At 44.6% G+C, this 20,140-nt stretch overlaps 1 protein-coding gene and 1 long non-coding RNA gene across 4 annotated transcripts in view; both read left to right on the forward strand.

Moving 5' to 3' along the window:
* Positions 1–17,230, forward strand: part of USP3 (ubiquitin specific peptidase 3) — a 45,743-nt gene extending 28,513 nt beyond the window's left edge. For 2 of the 3 annotated variants that reach the window (XM_083413088.1, XM_083413087.1), the window contains exons 6-15: positions 420–502; positions 979–1,092; positions 5,982–6,095; positions 9,839–9,985; positions 11,769–11,875; positions 11,965–12,042; positions 12,191–12,309; positions 13,275–13,388; positions 13,501–13,568; positions 14,460–17,230. In XM_083413088.1, coding sequence (XP_083269214.1) covers positions 420–502; positions 979–1,092; positions 5,982–6,095; positions 9,839–9,985; positions 11,769–11,875; positions 11,965–12,042; positions 12,191–12,309; positions 13,275–13,388; positions 13,501–13,568; positions 14,460–14,625 — 1,110 coding nt within the window. In that variant the 3' untranslated portion in view covers positions 14,626–17,230. The remainder of the gene's footprint in view (positions 1–419; positions 503–978; positions 1,093–5,981; positions 6,096–9,838; positions 9,986–11,768; positions 11,876–11,964; positions 12,043–12,190; positions 12,310–13,274; positions 13,389–13,500; positions 13,569–14,459) is intronic. The other variant, XM_083413089.1, reaches the window with a different exon arrangement.
* LOC310664289 overlaps positions 1–20,140 on the forward strand; it is a 258,524-nt gene that overhangs the window by 41,774 nt on the left and 196,610 nt on the right. The window lies entirely within an intron of this gene.

Consider the following 20,140-nt stretch of genomic DNA (forward strand, 5'->3'; position numbering starts at 1 on the left):
ATACTATTTTGCTTGCAAAGTGGACCTAATAAGAGAAGTATTATTATTAATTTATTATATTATGTATTATCTTATTTATTTATTATCTGGGTCACTGGTGGTCTCAGCCCAGCCAGAATTAGGTGTGAAAATTTGGGTGCTTTGTTCCTCTGGTGGGCACACAGCTGTTCCACTTGTGCAATTTGTGACAGCCCTTTCACAAGCTGTGTTAAAGCTTTGTGGGTTTGGCTCGAATCTATCATTCTGTGTGTTCTGAATTCTGTGTGGCATACTCTCATTGGATGAGAGTATTTATATGTAATACTTTTAAAACTTGATGTAGGCATGTAGCCCTCTGTTTCAAAGAAAGCAGGTGGCTGGAAGATGATGTATAGCCTATTGTAAGATGACTTGCTTGCCTTGATGTCTCTGGTTCACAGGGAAGCACCACAGCCCTGTGTGCTACAGGCCTTCGGAATCTGGGTAACACATGTTTCATGAATGCGATTCTTCAGTCACTCAGGTACTCATTGCTTTATTTTTAAAAATCCCACTACTGTAACTGGCTTCTAGGCTAAGTGTTATTGTGCACCCTGTGATGTATTGAGAGAGTAGGACAATTCACTGAGCATCTGAAAGGGTCTCTCTACACCCATAAGAGCAAGTTTTGCAGCTCCATTTATGTCAGTTTGCATTCCCACCAGTGGCATATCTAAAACTGACAAAACCCTGTAATATATTTGCAAATAAAACTTCCTGTGATGTTTGAAAAGAGGATCTATAAAACCGACCTCTTACTGTGCAGTTTAATTTCAAGTGTGTTAACATGCAGGTATTTGAGAGGCAATTGTAGAATGTTCAAGTTACATCTGTGTGTGCGCTTTATAGCTGCCCTACAGCTATTCATTGCTGGGTTACAAAGAAAACAGTTAAATCCTTTGGTTTCTTTTCTGTCCCTCTTGGTACATATTTCTGGTTCACATCTCTTTCTTTCAACAGTAACATTCAGCAGTTCTGTTGCTACTTCAAAGAATTGCCGGCTGTGGAGCTTCGGAATGGGAAGACTGCAGGCCGGCGAACTTACCATACTCGAAGCCAAGGGGATAACAGCATGTAAGTCTAAACACAGCGCGTATGCCTATATACATATATATACAAACAGCACACATAGTGTTTATCTGTACAGTGGTGCCCCGCAAGACGAAATTAATTCGTTCTGTGAGTTTTTTCGTCTTGCGAAGCACCAATGTGTATTGACGGTTTCCCATAGGAATGCATTGGCGGTTTAAAAAAAAAAAAGGCGCAAGACGTTTTCGTCTTGCAAAGCAAGCCCATAGGGAAATTCATCTTGCGAAGCAACTCAAAAAACGAAAAACCCTTTCGTCTAGCGAGTTTTTCGTCTTGCAAGGCATTTGTCTTGCGGGGTACCACTGTATCCTTCCATAAAACTATAGAGTTGGAAGGGACCCGGGATCATCTAGCTCAACCACCCAGCACACAAGAATATGTTCTGGTGATCAAAATGGGGATCAAAACCTGCAGCCTTGGCATTAACAGCAGCACGCCCTAACTACTAAGCTATTTCCACCTGTAGCACAGGAAGTGAGACATTATACTATGTGGGTATCAGTAATACCCTGTGTATTGGCGTAATAAGTACCATGCTCTAACCACTGAGCTATCTAGCCTGCAATGCTGGGGTGTGTGGTTGTTCCATATGGTTGTTCCATTTGCATCTTGCAAAGGATCATGGAATTGTAGAGTTGGAAGGGACCACAAGGGTCATCTGGTCTAATCCCCTGCAATGCAGGAAACTTTTTGCCCAATGTGGGACTTGAACCCACAACCCTGAGATTAAGAGTCTCATACGATGCTGACTGAGCTATCCAGCCACACGTGCTATCACCATCCGGGGATCCGCCACTGCTCCAAGCCCCATGCAGGGAATAAATCAGCACACCTGGCTTTGTCCAGTGAGCTATGCTGACTAAAGGGAGCGCCTTCTATACCAGCGCATAAACTCATGCAGGCCCTATTCACGCTTAAATGCAAACGTTTTAACTACGCATGCATCCCATGTCTTAAAGGCCCCAGCATTTCTTAAAAGGCTCACGTGAACTTCACCTATAGATCTAGTATACTAATAAATACATGCAAACCCCACTTGTGCTGAGAATCAGGCGTTACCAACCATACGTGTATCCAGTGCCTTAAGAGCCCCATGAGTTGCTGCTTCAAAACATGGCAGACAAAATGTAAACCCTGAAATTCCAAATCTGAGATCTACAGACAGCCACACAGATGAAGCATTTTGAGAATCGGGCACAAGTGCTTCCACAACTAGGGCAGACCCACTGCTGGCATTACAGAAAGCACTTGTCATGATACAGTGCTGTACTTACCCCCCAACCAAGATCCAGCAGTGTGGCCACATGCACGCAAAATGGCGCCTGCCACGTGCGAGCAGCAAAGCTTGAGAGGGGCAACTCCAGTGATGGGACCCGTTGCCTGGGCACTCCTCCAAAAATGTGACCAACTGCGGGCTAAAGCGCTGGCGTGTCCCTGTGCACGTCCAACCCTTCCAAGGGTTAAAGGACTCCGGTGCTCCGCCGCACCTGGGAACTTCAGCTGACTCCAGTGCTTGGCTCGGATGAGCTGTGCCTTGCTGCCAGTGCTCCTCTGCACTTGGGGGGCTCCTCTGACTCCAGTGCTTTTACCCAATTGTCCCATGACGCTCCTCTCGCTGTGTCTTCTTAGTCTTCTTCCGATGACGCTCTGGGGACAACTGCACTGCTGGTATCAGTTCCGATCCCCTTTTCTACTTTTGGACTGCTCAGATGCAGTCCTCTCCTCCTCCCCTGCCCCCCAAGCCGCTGCAGATAGGGCAGATTTGAATTTGGCGGAAACCCAGCAAGTACCGTGGTGACCAAGGGGTGGAGCGGTGTGGCTTTGGGAGGATGGCGGGGCCGTGCGCCAGGCCCCAAACCTTGCCCACCTCCAGACCCAGTGAGCAGTCTATATCCTCATCAGTTATTTATACTCTTGGGTGTTGATATTTTCTGTTGTATAGAATACAGTTCATGGTTTTGCTGCCCTGTGAAGTTGGCACTGTTAATTCTGCTACCTGCATGTATAGGATGGGGAACCCTTTGTGACCAAGTGCATGATTTCACTCAATAGCCAAAAACTTGTATCAGCATTTAATTTGAATTTGGGGCACATGACAAGCCCTTTACGTGGAGTTTCAAAAAAGAACATGGAGATCTTCTAGATGGTGGACTTCTCAGAGAACATATAGGATTGGGTGGCTAGTTAAATATAGGAAAAAAACAAAACACATAACATGGAGCCAGGGGGAGCAACAGAGGTGCCAACTTGGGGGGCCAAGGTTGTGTGTGGGATCGATTCATGATGTTGGAGGAGGTAGGAATGCGGCGGCAGCACGGCTTCAGTGGTTGCTGACTCCTCCTCCTTTGCTGCCACCACTGTCTGGGAGCTGCTTCTCCTCTCCTTCCCCTCTGTGGCAGGAGGAGGAGAAGGAGCTGGCCACTGAAGGCACGCCGTGCTTGGCCTTGATTTTTCAGAACATTGGGGGGCACCTCCAAAATACTGGGGTGTCCAGAAGGATTGGGTCCCTAGGAGTTGGCACCCTTGGAGAGGAAGATGGTTCACTGTGTATTCTTGGCACTGGAAATTCAATCCAAACCAGCAAAAATAGAACCCTTCTCATGCAGATTAATCTAGCCGTGGTGGAAGGATTTAAGGGCAAATTACAAGAAGAACGATATGCTTCTTCTATCTGGGATGGTCATCCTCTTCCACTGGGCGTGCAGTTCCGGGAGGGACGCACATGGAGTGGTGAGGGACACCTGCCTAGCCAGCCAGAACAATCGAGTCAACCCTGGCAATCAATGGGGTGACAGATGTCTTAGCCAGATCAGCCTCACATCCGATATAAATGGACCCTTGAGCACCATGAACTAGAGCAAACCTGTGTTTTCAAATATATTGGAGTCTTTTTCAGTGAAACAGTAACTTGGAGGTGGCACCCCAAGGTGATGAAAATCAGAATGCAGAGAGTGACCAGGGCTCTGAAGAAGTTTTACTTCATAAAGGGCAGGAAACAGTTTGAGCCCACGCTGAAAGTATTTGGCAGTAAAGTGATCCCTCAAATGCTTTATGGAGTCAAAAACTGGGGTGAGGATGAGAGTGCTATATTAAGGGGTTAGAAACGGTGCAAAACCAATTTCTCAAGAGATTATTTTCCCTGCTCAAGGGAACAGCAGTTGCACTCTTATGTACAGAAGCTGGATGGACAACGTTAAGTGCAAGAGCGGACTGTACCAGATTTAATTACCTGAAAAAACTCCTCCATGCCATGCGAGTGCTTGCCAGCCTTGTACTATGTGGAATTGGAGAACAGCCAATGGTGGAAATCTAACAACCAATGTAACTTGAATTCTTATTATTTCCATGAGCTAGAGGAGATTATATCCACAGTCAAATGTCAATTAAGGGATTGGTATCATTGGACAGAATCACTACGCAATCTGCAAGCGATCAAATCCTCTAAATGTTCTCCCTGGTTCCCCCTTCCAAAAACAGTCCCTTTTAGAGCCAGTCCCCTGCAGAATCTCCGGCCAGCCTCACTAAGAATCACTTTTATCGAGCTGCATTTTCAAGCTATGCCCTTCGCCCGCTTGGATGGACAATACAACAGGGTATACTGTACAAAGACAGACTCTATATGTGGGCAACTGCAGGTGGACAACATCTTGCACTATTTATTATATTGCCCGCTATACACTGGACCTAGGAGGCGATTTCTCACCCAACCACCTGTACAAGAAAGCTGTCTCTCCCTTCTACAGCTTCTTAGTGATGCAAACACTTTAGTGACTCGCAAAGTTGCCCTTTTTGCTCTGGTGGCCAAAAAGAGCAGAAAGAAGACCCTGGACAATATAGCATTGAACTGCAAGGGTGACACAGAGATCTAAACAGAGACTATTATTTGTGGCGAAACATCCCTTTATTTGTGTATTTATTTTTGATTCAGATTTGTTATGGCCAATGGCTAGAACAATAAAGTTATTTGGATTGGATTACAAGAAGAAATTCATGTAATCCACAGCTATCATGAATGGTCTTAGAGGAGTCTAATAATCTCTGTGGGTTTAGGAATGTCTTTTCCCACAGTGCCAGGAAATGTGAGCTGCTGCCCTCACCACTGAGGAGCAGAAAGTGGTGTCTATGGATGTGGTCTCTCTCTCTTGCCACCTGATTGAAAATTCCCCGTTCTACCCAGTAACCTGAGATGGTCAGGAAAGCCCTACATTCAGCTAAACATGATACAGCCTGGTTTGTTAGCTAACTTTCTCTCCAGAAGAGATTCGAGCTCTGAAAAGCCTCAGTCAAATCACATTCGTAGTCTCATTTTTCCATCTGTGAATTGAGAATAACACTACTTTGTTTGTAGGACATCCTGGGCTTAGAAGGTCATGACTTAAAATTCGGCTGGCATGCATGTTTTTAGTATGGGAAGGTGAAAATTTATAAAAGTTTTATGAACCATATTCGTAGGAAGAATCAGAGTTTGGGAGAAATATAAAAATCTGCTGGAAAGGAAAACACTTTTATGGCCATCTCCTATTGAGGCTATTAAAATTAAGAGAATTAATATGGATAGACAGTGCACACTTTACAGGGGGGGAATGACCTATTCAATAGAAAATGTAAGGAGCCATGTTACAGATTGATTACAATACCATCAGGTATTTTTTAACCCATTTAAAACATTTTTATTAAAGATTTCTTGGTTTACAAAAGTATGTGCAATGTCTCTTTTTTCAAGTTACCTTTTCTACAGATCAGTTTCATTTGTTGAGACGTTAGTGTTACATTAGGAAGGAAAGATAGGGGGAAAGGTGGAGGGGGCCATGGTGAGTGGGGGTGGGGTTGAGTGGCAATGCTTCTATTAAAAACTTTTCAATTTTCTTCCACAGTTCATTGGTAGAAGAGTTTCGGAAGACTCTGTGTGCTTTGTGGCAAGGGAGTCAAACAGCATTCAGCCCTGAATCATTGTTTTATGTTGTTTGGAAAATCATGCCAAACTTTAGGTAAGTCCTATAAGAAAAGGAGGAATGCTGTTAGCAACTCAGTGACTCTCCAGAACTATGGCATTTTGTTGTCCCTGAATGCAGTGTTACATTGCTCTTGAGAGCTTCTAGCTCTGTAGGAATAATGCCCACCGTGTGCCAGCAGGCTCTTATTCTTCCAGTATACAGAGGAAGCAGTGTTAGTGGTTTTTGAGTGTTTTTGTTGTATTTGAGGTCTAGCAGGGCTAAGTCATTCCAAGTTCTTAGTCTGTGCAACATGGCTTAAGTACCTGACAGAACCCAAACCTTTGCTTTTGGCAAAGACTGTGCTTTAAAATGTACAGCTCTAGCAGGTTCAAGCAAACATACTGGGCAAAACTTCCTTGATTCTCTCAATATTGAATTCGTTTCTGTCATTGTAGTTATAAATAAGTGCTGCAAAGAGAATAAATCTATGTGCAATAGGCATTTTGCACCCAGGCTGTCAAAAAGAACAGTTCACACAAGTAAATCCAAGTGTCATTCCTCTCCAAGGTCTCCCTGTCCTGGCCCCTGAACCTCTTTCAAAGGAGCACTGAACCCTATTAGGATTAATTGTGCAGAAGGTAAGTTGCTCCATATTTTCAGGTAGTAAAGATGTTCTGTTGATGTGTTAATGCCTCTAGCAGTGCTGAAAAGATGCTCTGAATGCACACCCAGAGCCGGTGAAGTGAGAAACCCAGGCCATCCCTTTCCTTCTTCCAGTAACTGTGTGTCTGTCCCAGGCTGATGAGAATCAAGGAAGTTTAGCACCAGTAGTTTCAGGCAATGGGCAAAAGTCATAATCGTGCTTCCTGCAATACTTTTGGCCAGTTATCCTCCTCAACAGTAGTTTGAAGTCAGAGTAAGAGCTCTGCTCCCTAAGTTGGCTCCAGCAGATTTTCAGCACTGTGGGTTTGTTTGCTTTTAACAGAAAGGGATGTTAATGACAATAAATATATTATGGCACTCGAATGCATTTCATCAGATGGAGGAAATGTTATCCTTGGTTGGCATTGCAGGTATATGTATACCTAAGGGAATCAGAGAGTGAAAAAAGTAGACAGTGAGATCAGAGGGAAAAGAATTTGAAAAAATACATACATGGACAATTACACAAAGTTTAATGTGTGAAAAATAACCAATATGCATAAAGCATTTTGGCATTGCTAAGCTAATATAACATGGGGGACACACCTTGCCATAGTCTGTCTTTTTTGCATCTTGTTTCCCTCTGGTCTCTTGTTCTTTGCACTCATGGCCAACTGAGACTATTACTTCACGCATCTGAGGAGCTGGACTCTCACGTCTGTTACATCTTTAAGGCGCCATGAGACTTCATTTCTGCTCTGAGAGACTAACATAGCTCCCCCTTTCTAAAAGAGTGTTGCTGTTGGTCCAGCTCTGTGCTGATTCAAGCATGTGACTGCACTGAAGAGTCTTGTTTCTGAAGCAATCTCAGATAAGGGCTCTGCTTGTAGTGATGGATCTACAGTTCTGTCTCTTCCTCCCGCCCCCAGCAGTATTCTTAACACGTGCAAGTCATCATTAGATGCTCTATGCTTGAACCCGCCTTGAGTTAGGCTGAGAGAAAGGCTGTTTGTTTCTTGGAGACTTTACAAATATTTCCATGTTGAGAAAATATGAACAATATGGACCAAACCTTTTCAGGTGGCTTTGTTTGGCATACTCATTTGAGAAACTGTATGCTTGGAAGGCTTTTCGTGAGCAGTTTTAAGTTTGTTTCCCATTTTTCAAACTGTGGGTGGATCCAACTCAGGCCCAGGTTTCACGGTCCTCTAGCCTCGCTTCCCAGTCTGAAAAAAACAACTCGGAGGAAAACAATGAAATCCTTAGTGAGATTGTCTTGATTAGGAATGTTAACGATTTCAGATAATTTTAATAGCACATATAATACCTTCTTGGCCAAGAAATATAATTGTACTGGACTGTAAACACTGACATTGCTTAGAAGCTTTGGCTTTGTACAAATTTCAGGCGAATCTGTGTGCCATTTGTTTGTTTAACCAATTTATAGACTGTCTAATAGATATATTTAAAAGCTTCTAAGTAGTTTTACAAAGTAGAAGTTATAAAATCAAAAGACATCAGAAAGTAAAACAAAATACATGCCGTCAATAAAAATCCAGTCAAAACTCTGAAATAAAATGCTGAGCAATGCAGTCTAAAAACATAATTATATATTTGCTCTGATTAGAAAGCTAAATGGTATTTTTTTTGTTTTCTCTATTGATTTCTTACTTGTATCCCTGGGTAAATTTAAAAATGGATTCATATTGTGCACCAGGAAATGACCCATCTAGACAATGAGAGGCTTCCCTACACATTTTTATCAACACATTTATTTTCTTTTCCATTCCTTTTCCTACCTAGGTTTCAGTGTCTTTTTCTCCTTCCCCCAAGTCAGTCCTCATTTTGTTGTTCTGTTTTTTGTTTTGTTTTGTTTTTTGGTACTTCTGCCATCCTTGGGGATACTCCAAAATGTACTGATACGTCCCTGTTTTGGGTCTGGTGGTGCTGTTCTGACTCCATAAGTGCATTAATTTTCCCATTGAATGCTGGGAATGGGACACACAAGAAGTAGCAAGCATTCTCTGGAATTGGGTGGCTGCACTGGATACTGTGCTGAAAGCATAACCCTAGTTTTGCTGCCTGATTACAGCAGCAGCCATAAAATGGCACCCAGTTGTAGTTAGAGCACACAAGAGGCAAGAGAGCAGTAAGGATATTGCTATTATAGGCAGGTAGATGCCACAGCAAATGTCCACATACAGGGGATGTACACCATTCAGTTAATTAATTTTTTGTTTTGTTTTCCTGTATCTCAGTCGGGCAACCCACAGGCCCCATAGCACACCCACTGACCCACTCTCCCTATTTCTTCCTGTCAGTCCTTTTTCGGCTCCTGCTGCTTATGGGTGCTACAGAGCTGGCTGCCATGTTTTCTTACATTAATGTGCATGGGCACAGGGGTTTAGGAAAGGGGGCGGGGGGCCGTTTGCCCCGGGTGCCATCTCTGAGGGAGGTGACAAAAAGGCACCCTGCGTGGGCACACTTGTCAGCCTGGGCACTTTCATGAGGAACCATTGCTGCTGGTCCTGGAGAAGCAGGCAGGAGATCCATGAATAGGTGGATTCCTAAAGTGGCAGCTGTTGCGATGGGGTGCTGGTGGTAGCCAGATCTCATTCCCCAACTTCCGTGTGTGCTTGGTTTACTTTTGAAATAAAATATGTTCCCATGTGTTAGGGCTGCAGTACAATATAAGTTCATATTGCAGATCATTTGCAGTGCCTGCAGTGTGTTCATTTTAGAGTTTTTTTCACAGGGTTTTAAAAATATATAAATGTCCCATCCTCTGTCTTGAAAATAAACCATCTAGATAAAGTAAATTGCACTACAAATACAAAACTCCCACCGCCTTCACAACCACATTGGCATATTTCAAAATGTGTTTTGCATTGCTGGATTTTCTTTCAGCTCCGAATACGTTTTGCATTTGAGCTATTGTAGGGAAGCTTGTTGGCCTTTTGTTTGGTTGTAGAACTACAGGGCCATATATCTGTGTGTCACAGTGGCAAGAATGATCGCTCTGAGCCTTTTTTTATTATAAAGTGATACATCCAATGTAATTGAAATTTCCTGGTTTGTAAGCCATGCCATGTAATGTGAATTATGTACCAGTGTAAGTAAGCAGTCTGTATATTCATTGATGTGTTTGTGTTAAGGGGCTACCAGCAGCAAGATGCCCATGAATTCATGCGTTACCTTTTGGACCATCTGCACTTGGAACTCCAAGGAGGCTTCAATGGTGTTTCCCGCTCAGTCATCTTGCAAGAGAATTCGGGTCTTTCTGGTGGCAGTAGATGCTGCATGTAAGAAGAGAGGTTTTTAATCTGGTTTCCTCAAACCATAAGATCTGAATTGTAGGGCAGAAAATGCAAATTATGTAGTTTCTAGACAACAAAGATTGGGAGTGGCCGTTGGCAGAAGTTTGTCAGAAAAATGCTCACACAGGTTGGGAGCCAGCATGTTAGCAGCTGGCTTTGGCTTGCAGCCTCTGATCATGCTGAAGGCAGACTCCTGGGAGCTGACATGTTATCTTCAATGGATAATTATTTCCCACCGCAGCTGATGCCTCCTGCCAACCTAGCAGTTCAAAAGCACGTCAAAGTGCAAGTAGATAAATAGGTACTGCTCCGGCGGGAAGGTAAACGGTGTTTCCGTGCGCTGCTCTGGTTTGCCAGAAGTGGCTTAGTCATGCTGGCCACATGACCTGGAAGCTGTACGCCAGTTCCCTCACCAATAAAGCGAGATGAGTGCCGCAACCCCAGAGTCGACCCCGACGACCCAATTGTCAGGGGTCCCTTTACCTTTTACAGCTGATGCACTTTATTGGTGGGGCAAGCAGAAATTCCTGGAGAGTAGCCGGCATCCCAACTCCCCCCCCCCCCCATAACCATGTGGCATTTTTCCTTGTCATGTCCAGTTCCCTCACATTGCCCTTTGTATGCCAGGAGGTGAGGTGACACATGGGGAGTATGTCCCTTGGAAACATGGACCTCTTGTGCCAAGTAGATGAAGTGGGAGAGTGGCCAGTTAAATGGAAGCATCCTCATCTGCTGAAGTGGTGCTTCCATGCCTCAGCAATGTGTCTGCCTTTGAGGGATAGTTGAAGGGAAGTATAAAGGTTGAGCTTTAGGGTTCAGCCTTTTGAAAGTATAGGACATGGGTGCAGTAGCCCTCTCCAGCCCTCTCCTGATCCTAGAGGTAGAACAGAGCCATCATCAATAACTAGTTGTCATTGGTAGCCTTATGTCCTTCCACAAATTTCTTTAATCATCCTTTAAATTCATCCAAGTTAGTAGCCATCACCACATCTTGCTGGAGTTAATTCCATAGCGTAACTATGCACTCTGTGTGTGGAAAAAGTACTTTTCTTTTTTCTGTCCTGAATCTTCCAGCATTCAACTTCATCGGGTGTTCCTGGGTTCTGCTGTTATGAGAGAGGGAGAAAAATGTTTTTGTACAGTATACTCCTTCTCAACCACAACTGGTGCTTCTTCATTTATTTATCTGGGGATACTTTTTGCCACTTGGACAGAGCATAACATTTACAGTGGTGCCTCGCAAGACGAAAAGAATCCGTTCCGTGAGTCTCTTCGTCTAACGGTTTTTTCGTCTTGCGAAGCAAGCCCATTAGCGGATTAGCGCTATTAGCGGTTTAGCGGCTATTAGCGGCTATTAAAGGCTTAAGGGATTAGCGGATTAGCTGCTAAAAGGCTATTAGCAGCTTAGTGCCTTAGATAAAGGGGGTAGGGAGCGGGGAAAAAACCCCCCAGGAATCGCAAGACATTTTCGTCTTGCGAAGCAAGCCCATAGCAAATTCGTCCTGCGAAGCACCTCCAAAACGGAAAACCCTTTCGTCTAGCGGGTTTTCCATCTTGTGAGGCATTTGTCTTGCGGGGCACCACTGTATGTTGTATTTGGGGCAATATTAGTAGCTCCATTTCTGAATGTAAGCACCTCTCCATATCTGTTCTAAGAAACTTAGATGACCTAAAGGATGTTTTCAGCAGGGCTAGAGGCTCTTGGTGCTAGTTGAATGTGACCAGCTGTGCAGTGCTGACCCTTTTCTCCTTGTAATGTTATCTTCAGAAATGGCACGTCTACTGTTGTCACAGCCATCTTTGGAGGCATTCTGCAGAATGAAGTCAACTGCTTGATATGTGGGACTGAATCCAGAAAGTTTGATCCATTCCTAGGTAAATCAAGCATCTTGAAAAGTTTTATGAGCAGATGTTATGTTTTTGACATTAGAAACTAATTTTGAAATTGCCTGTGTCTTTTTTAGACCTTTCGCTAGATATTCCAAGTCACTTCCGAAATAAACGTAAGAACCAAGAAAATGGACCAATGTGTACATTACCAGGTAGGTGGTGGTGTTTTTTTAAACCCTTGCCATCTGCATATATCAATTGCCTTTTTTGCCTCTTTCATCTATTTTTATTTAGATCATTAGAGGGATGAGTCAAAAAGCAGAGGAAATGACTTTAATCATGTCAATTCAATTGTTCTAGATTGTCTTCGCAGTTTTACAGACCTGGAAGAACTTGATGAAACAGAGCTCTATATGTGCCACAAATGTAAAAAGAAGCAAAAGTCCACCAAGAAATTTTGGATTCAGAAACTACCAAAGGTGAGATCTAGGAGTTGAAATTTGTAAAAGATTATGGATCTCAGCCTTCTGCAAACTGGTGCCTCCCATATAATTTGGACTACAGCTCCCTATTTGCCTCAGCCAGCACAGCTGGGTTTAGAGATGAGCAGAAACGACTTACCTGATAATAAGCAACACTCAAGATAGAACAGACTCAGACAAGAGGAATTATTTAAAAATTAGGATTCAAGGGACTGGAGTTTTAAAAGAAGGGTCTTAGTGAGAGAGTGATTTTGATTGGCATAAGGAGATATTCATATCACAAGCAAACCCCCCCCCCCAAAATACCCAGCCACCACTCTTCCAGTGTTACTGCTGCTAAGAGAATGAACTAGTAGAGGGAAATGGAAAACAGTGGCACAGGTCTGTCATATTACTTTATCATCCTTCCTATGTGATTGAAGACATTCCTTCTAAAGTCATTCTTTGGTTGGAAGTTAGAGCTGTCAGTCACAAAATGAACTTCTCTTTCATGCCTGGCCTTTTCTATTATGGAGAGCTCGTAGAGAAAAGTTTAAACTTGTTGCCTGTTCCTTGGAAGCTTTGGAAGAAGCCTGGTTTGCTTCAGAGACGGTCCAAATCTTTTCAAAACAAGCCACTTTGAAAGTGCACGCTTTGACCAAAGTGAATGCACACCCCAAACCTGAAGGGGGATGTTGCTTTAGTGTTCATTCTGCGGTAAAATAGCTTGTATCTCAGAGCCGCAGTACTTTGTTGTTTTTACTACTACATATGGGCCTTTTGGGGGGAGGAGGGGAAATGTTTTATTTCTGGAATTTTATCTTTAAGCAAAAGGATCATGTGGATATAAATGTGACAGCTACTTTGCTGTGATATGCTCTTGACATGCAGAGGAGGTGGCAGGTCTGTTGTTTTTAAAGTACTCCTCCATTAAGGAATTTGTAGCATGTCCTTCGGCTTATGTGCCATTTTTAATTCCACAGGTGCTATGCTTACATCTAAAACGCTTTCACTGGACAGCTTATCTGAGGAACAAAGTGGACACGTATGTTGAGTTTCCCCTGAGAGGCCTAGACATGAAATGTTACTTGCTAGAGGTACAGTGACTTGTCATGGGGAGCTGCTAGTCAGGGGCCCTGGAATGCTGCTGGGAGATTCTCAATTCCTCTTCTCTCTTGTCTCTCTTCCTTGTCCCCCTCCCAATTGCAGCCAGAAAACAGTGGTCCAGAAAGCTGTCTGTATGACCTTGCAGCTGTGGTGGTGCACCACGGTTCAGGGTGAGTATGATTGGACCCTGAAGGCTCTTTTGCCTTTCTGGGTTGATGATTGAAAGGCTTCTCTGCTGTAAAACCTGCATCACTCCACTGGGAACCAGGCATTGATTGAAAAAGAATGTATGGGAATGACTGGAAGTGGTGACTAGAGAGGGAGCCTTGCTATGTCAACCTAATCTATGCAGCTTTGCTTATCTTATTAATTCCCATTTTAAGTTTAACAAATCAATAAAGAGATGCAACGCTTTGCCTGAAAATATTGTCTGTGGTCCTGATTGAAATTTTATACTTCACAATCTTATTTGAGTTACTTAAATGAGAGGTAGCTGGTCACATTTGATTTTTTGTTTAAAAGTGCAGTCATCCAGGTGAGAAGCAGCTTGTTGTCAGAGGAGCTGTTATTTTTTTCAAAAGGAGAGCATTGTGGGAACCCTGGCTTTTTATGGGTTAAACTGCTGGCAAATTTAAGGAGACGGGTCATTTTCCGCCTTGGCTAACTAAGTGCTGGGAATAGAAGTAGAGAAGTATTCCAATCAAAAAGTAAGGCAGTGAAGACCAAACTAATGGAGAGCACGCCCAATGGATGAGCAGGCAGGACTGAAGGGGTGCAGACTTTTCCCAGTGGATGCTTCAGACTTGCATAAGGCTGTGTTTATCTTTGCATGCCTATGTGCCTAAGGCTCCTGAGCATTAGAAGGCATTCTGGAAATGTTTCATATCAGTGTTTGCGTTGGATGTATCCAATGAAGGAGAAGGCAGTTGAGGCATGGCAAGTATTTTAAGGTGAAGGAAATAGCTAAAACCAGGATCCTTCCCCATGACCTGTTAGCCTTATTTTTAAAATAGAAAGCAGTGAGTTAATTTCCCTCATGCTATGTTTCTTGATGTTCTCAGGGTTGGCTCTGGACATTATACAGCCTATGCGACTCATGAAGGCCGGTGGTTCCATTTCAATGACAGCACCGTGACGCTGACTGATGAGGAGACGGTGGTGAAAGCCAAGGCTTACATCCTCTTCTATGTAGACCGGCAGGCCAAATCAGCATCTGATAAACTTTAATACCTCTTCCTGCCCTGTGCATATCAAGTCCATCAGACAAAACATTTCCAATCCTCCACAGATACTTGATCCAAGACTCTTGATTTCATTGTGCACTTTTCATATTTTTTTTCTTGTGGGTTCTGGTTTTATTTTGTCAGTAGTAGAGTATTTGATTTGTTAACATGGACACAAGCTAACTGTTGTTAGTCATACCAGGAAAAAAACAACACCTCATTTGCTACTTCAACCCAATTTTTATATATAGTTTCAAGAGCTACTTTAGTTGTTTGACTTTGTATATCATTGTATATCAATGTTGGAGTTTGCTTTCTGAAGGCACATTTACATCAAAGAAACTTGAATCCTTCTAATAAGCACATTTGTGTACCTAATTATGAAATAGTCTGGAGGCTTTCAGCTGTTTGGGGAGGCTTTTTTTCTTAAGATCAAGGACTTGTACCAAACACTTTATGTGTGGACAGTTGTTTGGCTGCCTGTAAAAAGAAAAGGAGTGTATGAATTGTGGCCGCATTCAACAGGCCATGTAATCGCTGCTACTCTTTGTTTATGGAGGCTGCTTTTTTTCAAAATTCTCTGTACTTTAGTAGTTGGCTTCATTGTTTATCATAGGAATTTGCTCCATTTTTTCATTTCTCCTTTAAAGCAAGAGGAAAGATTAGTGTTCTACAGCAATTAAGCTATAAAAAAAGCTGAGAAAATTCAGGATTTGCTAGTCTTTCCATTAAGATTAGAACTGTGTGTATAATCCATCTTGTAATACTATCATGCATCCTTTTGTCTTGTGATGCCTTGAAGGTAGAATGGAATAGGTAAAATTGCCATCCCTGTATCATGGAAGCAGCAGTCTTGGGTGACTGCAAATGTAGAGACTATAGTCTTCACTAGTATTAATAATCCCTGTTGCAGCATTGCAATGCTGGGTTCCTTGTTGGCATTTCTTTGCTCTGCATCTTGTGGTTTGTTGCTGCAGATTTGGTTTACAGTTGTAAGGAGCCCAGCCCAGCAGGGATTTTGGCTCTCACCGACTAGTTCAAATGAACAGAAGGGTGCTCTCTTGCAACTCTGGCTATTTTGAGGAGAGGCTGGCCCCCTCAGATTGTGCCCATGTGGTTTACACATGCTTGATTGCTTTTTCACACACCCAATAGGAAATTATAGCACCATTTTGTGGTGCTATGTTCACCCCAGGGTTTCAAAGTAGAGAAGAGAATCAGGTCGCTGGAGTTTGTAATGAACCTCAGTGATGCCCAAAGGGTCCATGGTAGGGTTATTGATCAAGTTCCCTGGGGTTGTAACCCTGAATTAGCATCTGCTTAAGTGAGGAGGCAGAGCGAAAACATCAGGTCACACTATGTGCTATATTTCCTCAGCACCAGCTCCTGCTGGAGTTAAGGAGGAAGCTTCAGAAAGTAATGTAAATGTGCCTTTTCTAAAAAATTGGCTATGTTAAATAGCTGGGTCTGGTTCTCATTTCTCCCCTTTCTCTTCCACCTTTTGCCTCCCTCTCCCTCTCCTCCTTTTTTTGTCATGGTATCTTTCCCCTGTGTGAAGACCTTCTTTCTTTTTGGAATGTGGCAGTTGAAATGCAATGCACTTACTTGTTCCTGTTTTTGAAGCCGGCTGTGTGGTGGCTCAGGCACGTCAGTTTGGACAAAGAAGCCTTTTCCTAATTTAGCTCCACCCACCCCTGCAAACGCAAATGTCTAATCAGTGAGTTGTGGCAACACAAGTTATTTCTCTTCCTGGTGGAGATTTCCTTATCCGCTGGATTATACTCAGTGAGTCGTGTCAAAGTGACAGATTTGAAGCAGTCAAAGTGTGTACTGCGCCTGGATTAGTATTTTATTTTTACCCTTGTTTGTATAACCTGAGTCTAAAGGGGAGGGTGGGGGGACTTTTTCAGTTCTGCCCCCTCAGCTGCTAGGTGTAGCACTGCCAGCCAGTGACAGTTATGGGCAGGAATGTGCAGCTGGTAATATAGGTAAGCACTAGAGATGCTCTCTGAAAAAGCACTGGCTTCGTTCACGCTAGTTATCAACACTTCCCAGTTAAAGGTTGCTCCCCTGTGTAGTTGTTGGGAACCATGCCCTGTCTTACCCCCCCCCTCCACCCACCCCATTTCCTGCAAGATGAAGCCTGTCTGCTTCACAAATGGTCCACCACCCCCACCCCAAAGGTGCTCTGCCTAGGAAGTTCTGTTGATGGACCAGAGTGTTTCCATTCCACAGACAAAAGGATTAGGCAACTAAGACCCAAGTACAAAGGTAAGAGGCAGTCAGACTTTCAGGCACTTGTGGTGACTGGTTGGAAATGGCAGTGTGGCGCTTTTCTCCCCCCCCCCCCCCCCCGTTCTCTCTCTTTCACTCTCTCGCTCTCACTGGAGTGGTGATCTGCATCTTGAATACCCTTTGGTGCCTGCGTGCATGAGAGGGGCCTTGGGGTTCTAGTGCCATAGCTGTGATTGTTTGCCATTAAAATATTGTGTGTAATCCTCGGTGAGGACTGTTGAGCATTTCGGAAGGGGATTGTTGGCCACAATTCAAATTCCTTCATAGAACATATTCCTCTGAAAGATTTGCCATTAAAGTCTTTTCTCTCTGTGCTCATTGTGTGAGAATCAGTTTTCCTGAGCTTCTGGAAGAGGAGCCCTTTAATGAACTAGATTTACATTTTTGATCAGGGCAAGTAAAAATTGACAGAAGTTCCTGCAAAAGCTCCAGGAAAGCTGGCAGGGAACTTTTTGTAAAAGCTGGTGGAACAGGTTTTTTTCAAGGCCGGAACTGGATCATACTTGTATACCAGGATTGCCATACTTTGAAGAGCAAAAAAAGAGGACACATTCCTTAGGTTATCCTCCTAAGGAAAGCTGCATACATTTAAGTGGTTAACATTTTATTATAGCACAATCACGTATCAAAATATGTACAATTACTCAAAGAAAAATAATATCCTAGCAATGCTTTGAAACTGTTGGAATATAACATTTAAACCACATTAAGTAAGCTTTCTTTATTTTTTAATTCTAAATATTATTTCTAATACTTTTAGGTTATTGGGAAATCTTCCAATGTTTGTGTTCATTATGCAGAACATGACATACTTCAGTTTTGTTTCCTAAATGTAAGCCCAAAATGTTAGATTCCAATCAGTTTAAAGCACTGATAATTTTCCAGAAAACTCTTCACCACTGCTAAGTTAAGGAGGGAGACTCGAAGGACCGAGAGGCCACATGCGCAGGGCCCGATGCAGCCGGGGGGCAGGGGAGAGGCCAAACTACAGGAGCTGTGCTCCAGTGGAAGATCCTGTCCAGCCTCAGAACCTGGCTTCTCCTCCCTCTCCTCCCCCAGGGATATGCCTGCCTCCCTCACTCTGGAATCCCATGCTCCACACACACAACCGATGTTTCCTCTGCACCCTCTGCCCTAAGTCTGACCGGTGGAGGGTGGTGTGGTAGAGGAGGAGGAGGAGGAGGAGGAGGAGGAAGTGGCTTTGGCGTTGCAGCTCTAACCTGCCAGCCAAGTCCCGGCAAAGCACACCAGCTCCAGCAGGAGCCCGGATTTGACAGCTCCTTTTTGCTGCCGCTTCTCCCCTGCTGCGTGCACAACTCCTCGCTCCAGTCAGCCAGCCGCCAAACCCAGACATTTTGCCAAATTTATAAATTCTGCCTGGAGAGAAATTTTGACCATGAAAAAGAGGACACGTCCAGGAAAAACCAGACATATGGCATCTCTATGTACGCAGAGTATGTTTGGCTAAATATTTCTTGTAAGTTCCTCCCCTTTGCAGACTTGATACAAAGATTGCATTATTTCTTTTAGTCAGCTGTTGTGTGTTTGCATCCTTGATCATTTAGAACAGCTGTGTGGAGCCTTCCTGCAGAACAGCCCCTGTCCAGTCAATGACAGCCTCTCATTCCCCCAGCAGGGGAGCTTGGAAGGGGCTCCAAGAGGAATGGCTTCCTTTCATTTCCTTTTTCTTGTACCTCCACTGAAGTTTCTGTTCCTTTTTAAGGGAATAAGTTTCACTTGGGGCTATGGGTTGTGCTTCATGAAGATGGGCATTTGCAGGGAAAGTGTGGTGCAGTGGTCAGTTTGTCAGACTAGCCCTTGAGTGACCAGGGTTCAAGTCCCCATTCAGCAAAGAAGCTCCCTGGGTGACTGGGCTCGTCACCATCCCATGGCTTCACCTACATCACGATACGATAATCTTTATTGTCATTGCCCCATACAGCACAACGAAATTGAAAAAATCTACACCAGACATTCAAAAACCAACAAGCCAGCAATCCCAGCCTGGTTAACACCCTAAAAACTCTGACACCCCATAATTAAATACAATATTCTCCCATAGAGACTACCTTACACTGCGTTGAAAACCAAAATCACATTTGGATAGAAACAGGGTGCTTGTGAGGATAAAAAGAGGGCAGGACAGTTTCTAGAAGGAAATGTGAGATATAGATGCAATAATGAATCAAAAGAGGACACAGGGAGTGATACGACTGCCTCCCCTCCTCAAGATGCAAAGGAGCTGAATGGATTACCGTATTTTTCGCTCTATTGGACGCAGTTTTTCCCCTCCAAAAATTGAGGGGAAATGTGTGTGCGTCCTATGGAGCGAATGCAGGCTTGTGCCATAGCCGCGGGCAACCCCTCCGGCAAGGAGAGGCTGCACGGGGCTATGGCTTCTTTAGCCCTGCGCAGCGTCTCCCGGCAAGGAGAGGCTGCACGGGGCTGAAGGGGAAGGCAAAACAGCGAGCGGAATGGATCCCACTCGCTGCCTTTGCCTTCTCCCATAGCCGCGCGCAACCCCTCCGGCAAGGAGAGGCTGCACAGGGCTATGGAGTCTTTAGCCCCACGCAGCCTCTCCCAGGAGAGAGAGGCTGCACGGGGCTAAAGGGGAAGGCAGAACAGCGAGCGGGATCCATCCTGCTCACTGCCTTGCCTTCTCCCATAGCTGTGCGCAACCCCTCCGGCAAGGAGAGGCTGCACGGGGCTACGGATTCTTTAGCCCCACGGAGCCTCTCCCGGCAAGGAGAGGCTGCACGGGGCTGAAGGGGAAGGCAAAACAGCGAGCGGGATGGATCCCACTCGCTGCCTTTGCCTTCTCCCATAGCCGCGCGCAACCCCTCCGGCAAGGAGAGGCTGCACGGGGCTATGGAGTCTTTAGCCCCACGCAGCCTCCCCCGGGAGAGAGAGGCTGCGCGGGGCTAAAGGGGAAGGCAGAACAGCGAGCGGGATCCATCCCGCTTGCTGCCTTGCCTTCTCCCATAGCCGCGCGCAACCCCTCTGCAAGGAGAGGCTGCACGGGGCTATGGATTCTTTAGCCCCACGCAGCCTCTCCCGGCAAGGAGAGGCTGCACGGGGTTAAAGGGGAAGGCAAAACAGCGAGCGGGATGGATCCCACTCGCTGCCTTGCCTTCTTCCATAGCTGCGTGCAACCCCTCCGGCAAGGAGAGGCTGCACGGGGCTACGGATTCTTTAGCCCCACGGAGCCTCTCCCGGCAAGGAGA

This window comes from Podarcis tiliguerta (assembly GCF_965153285.1).
Source record: "Podarcis tiliguerta genome assembly, chromosome: 14".
Taxonomy (NCBI): domain Eukaryota; kingdom Metazoa; phylum Chordata; class Lepidosauria; order Squamata; family Lacertidae; genus Podarcis; species Podarcis tiliguerta.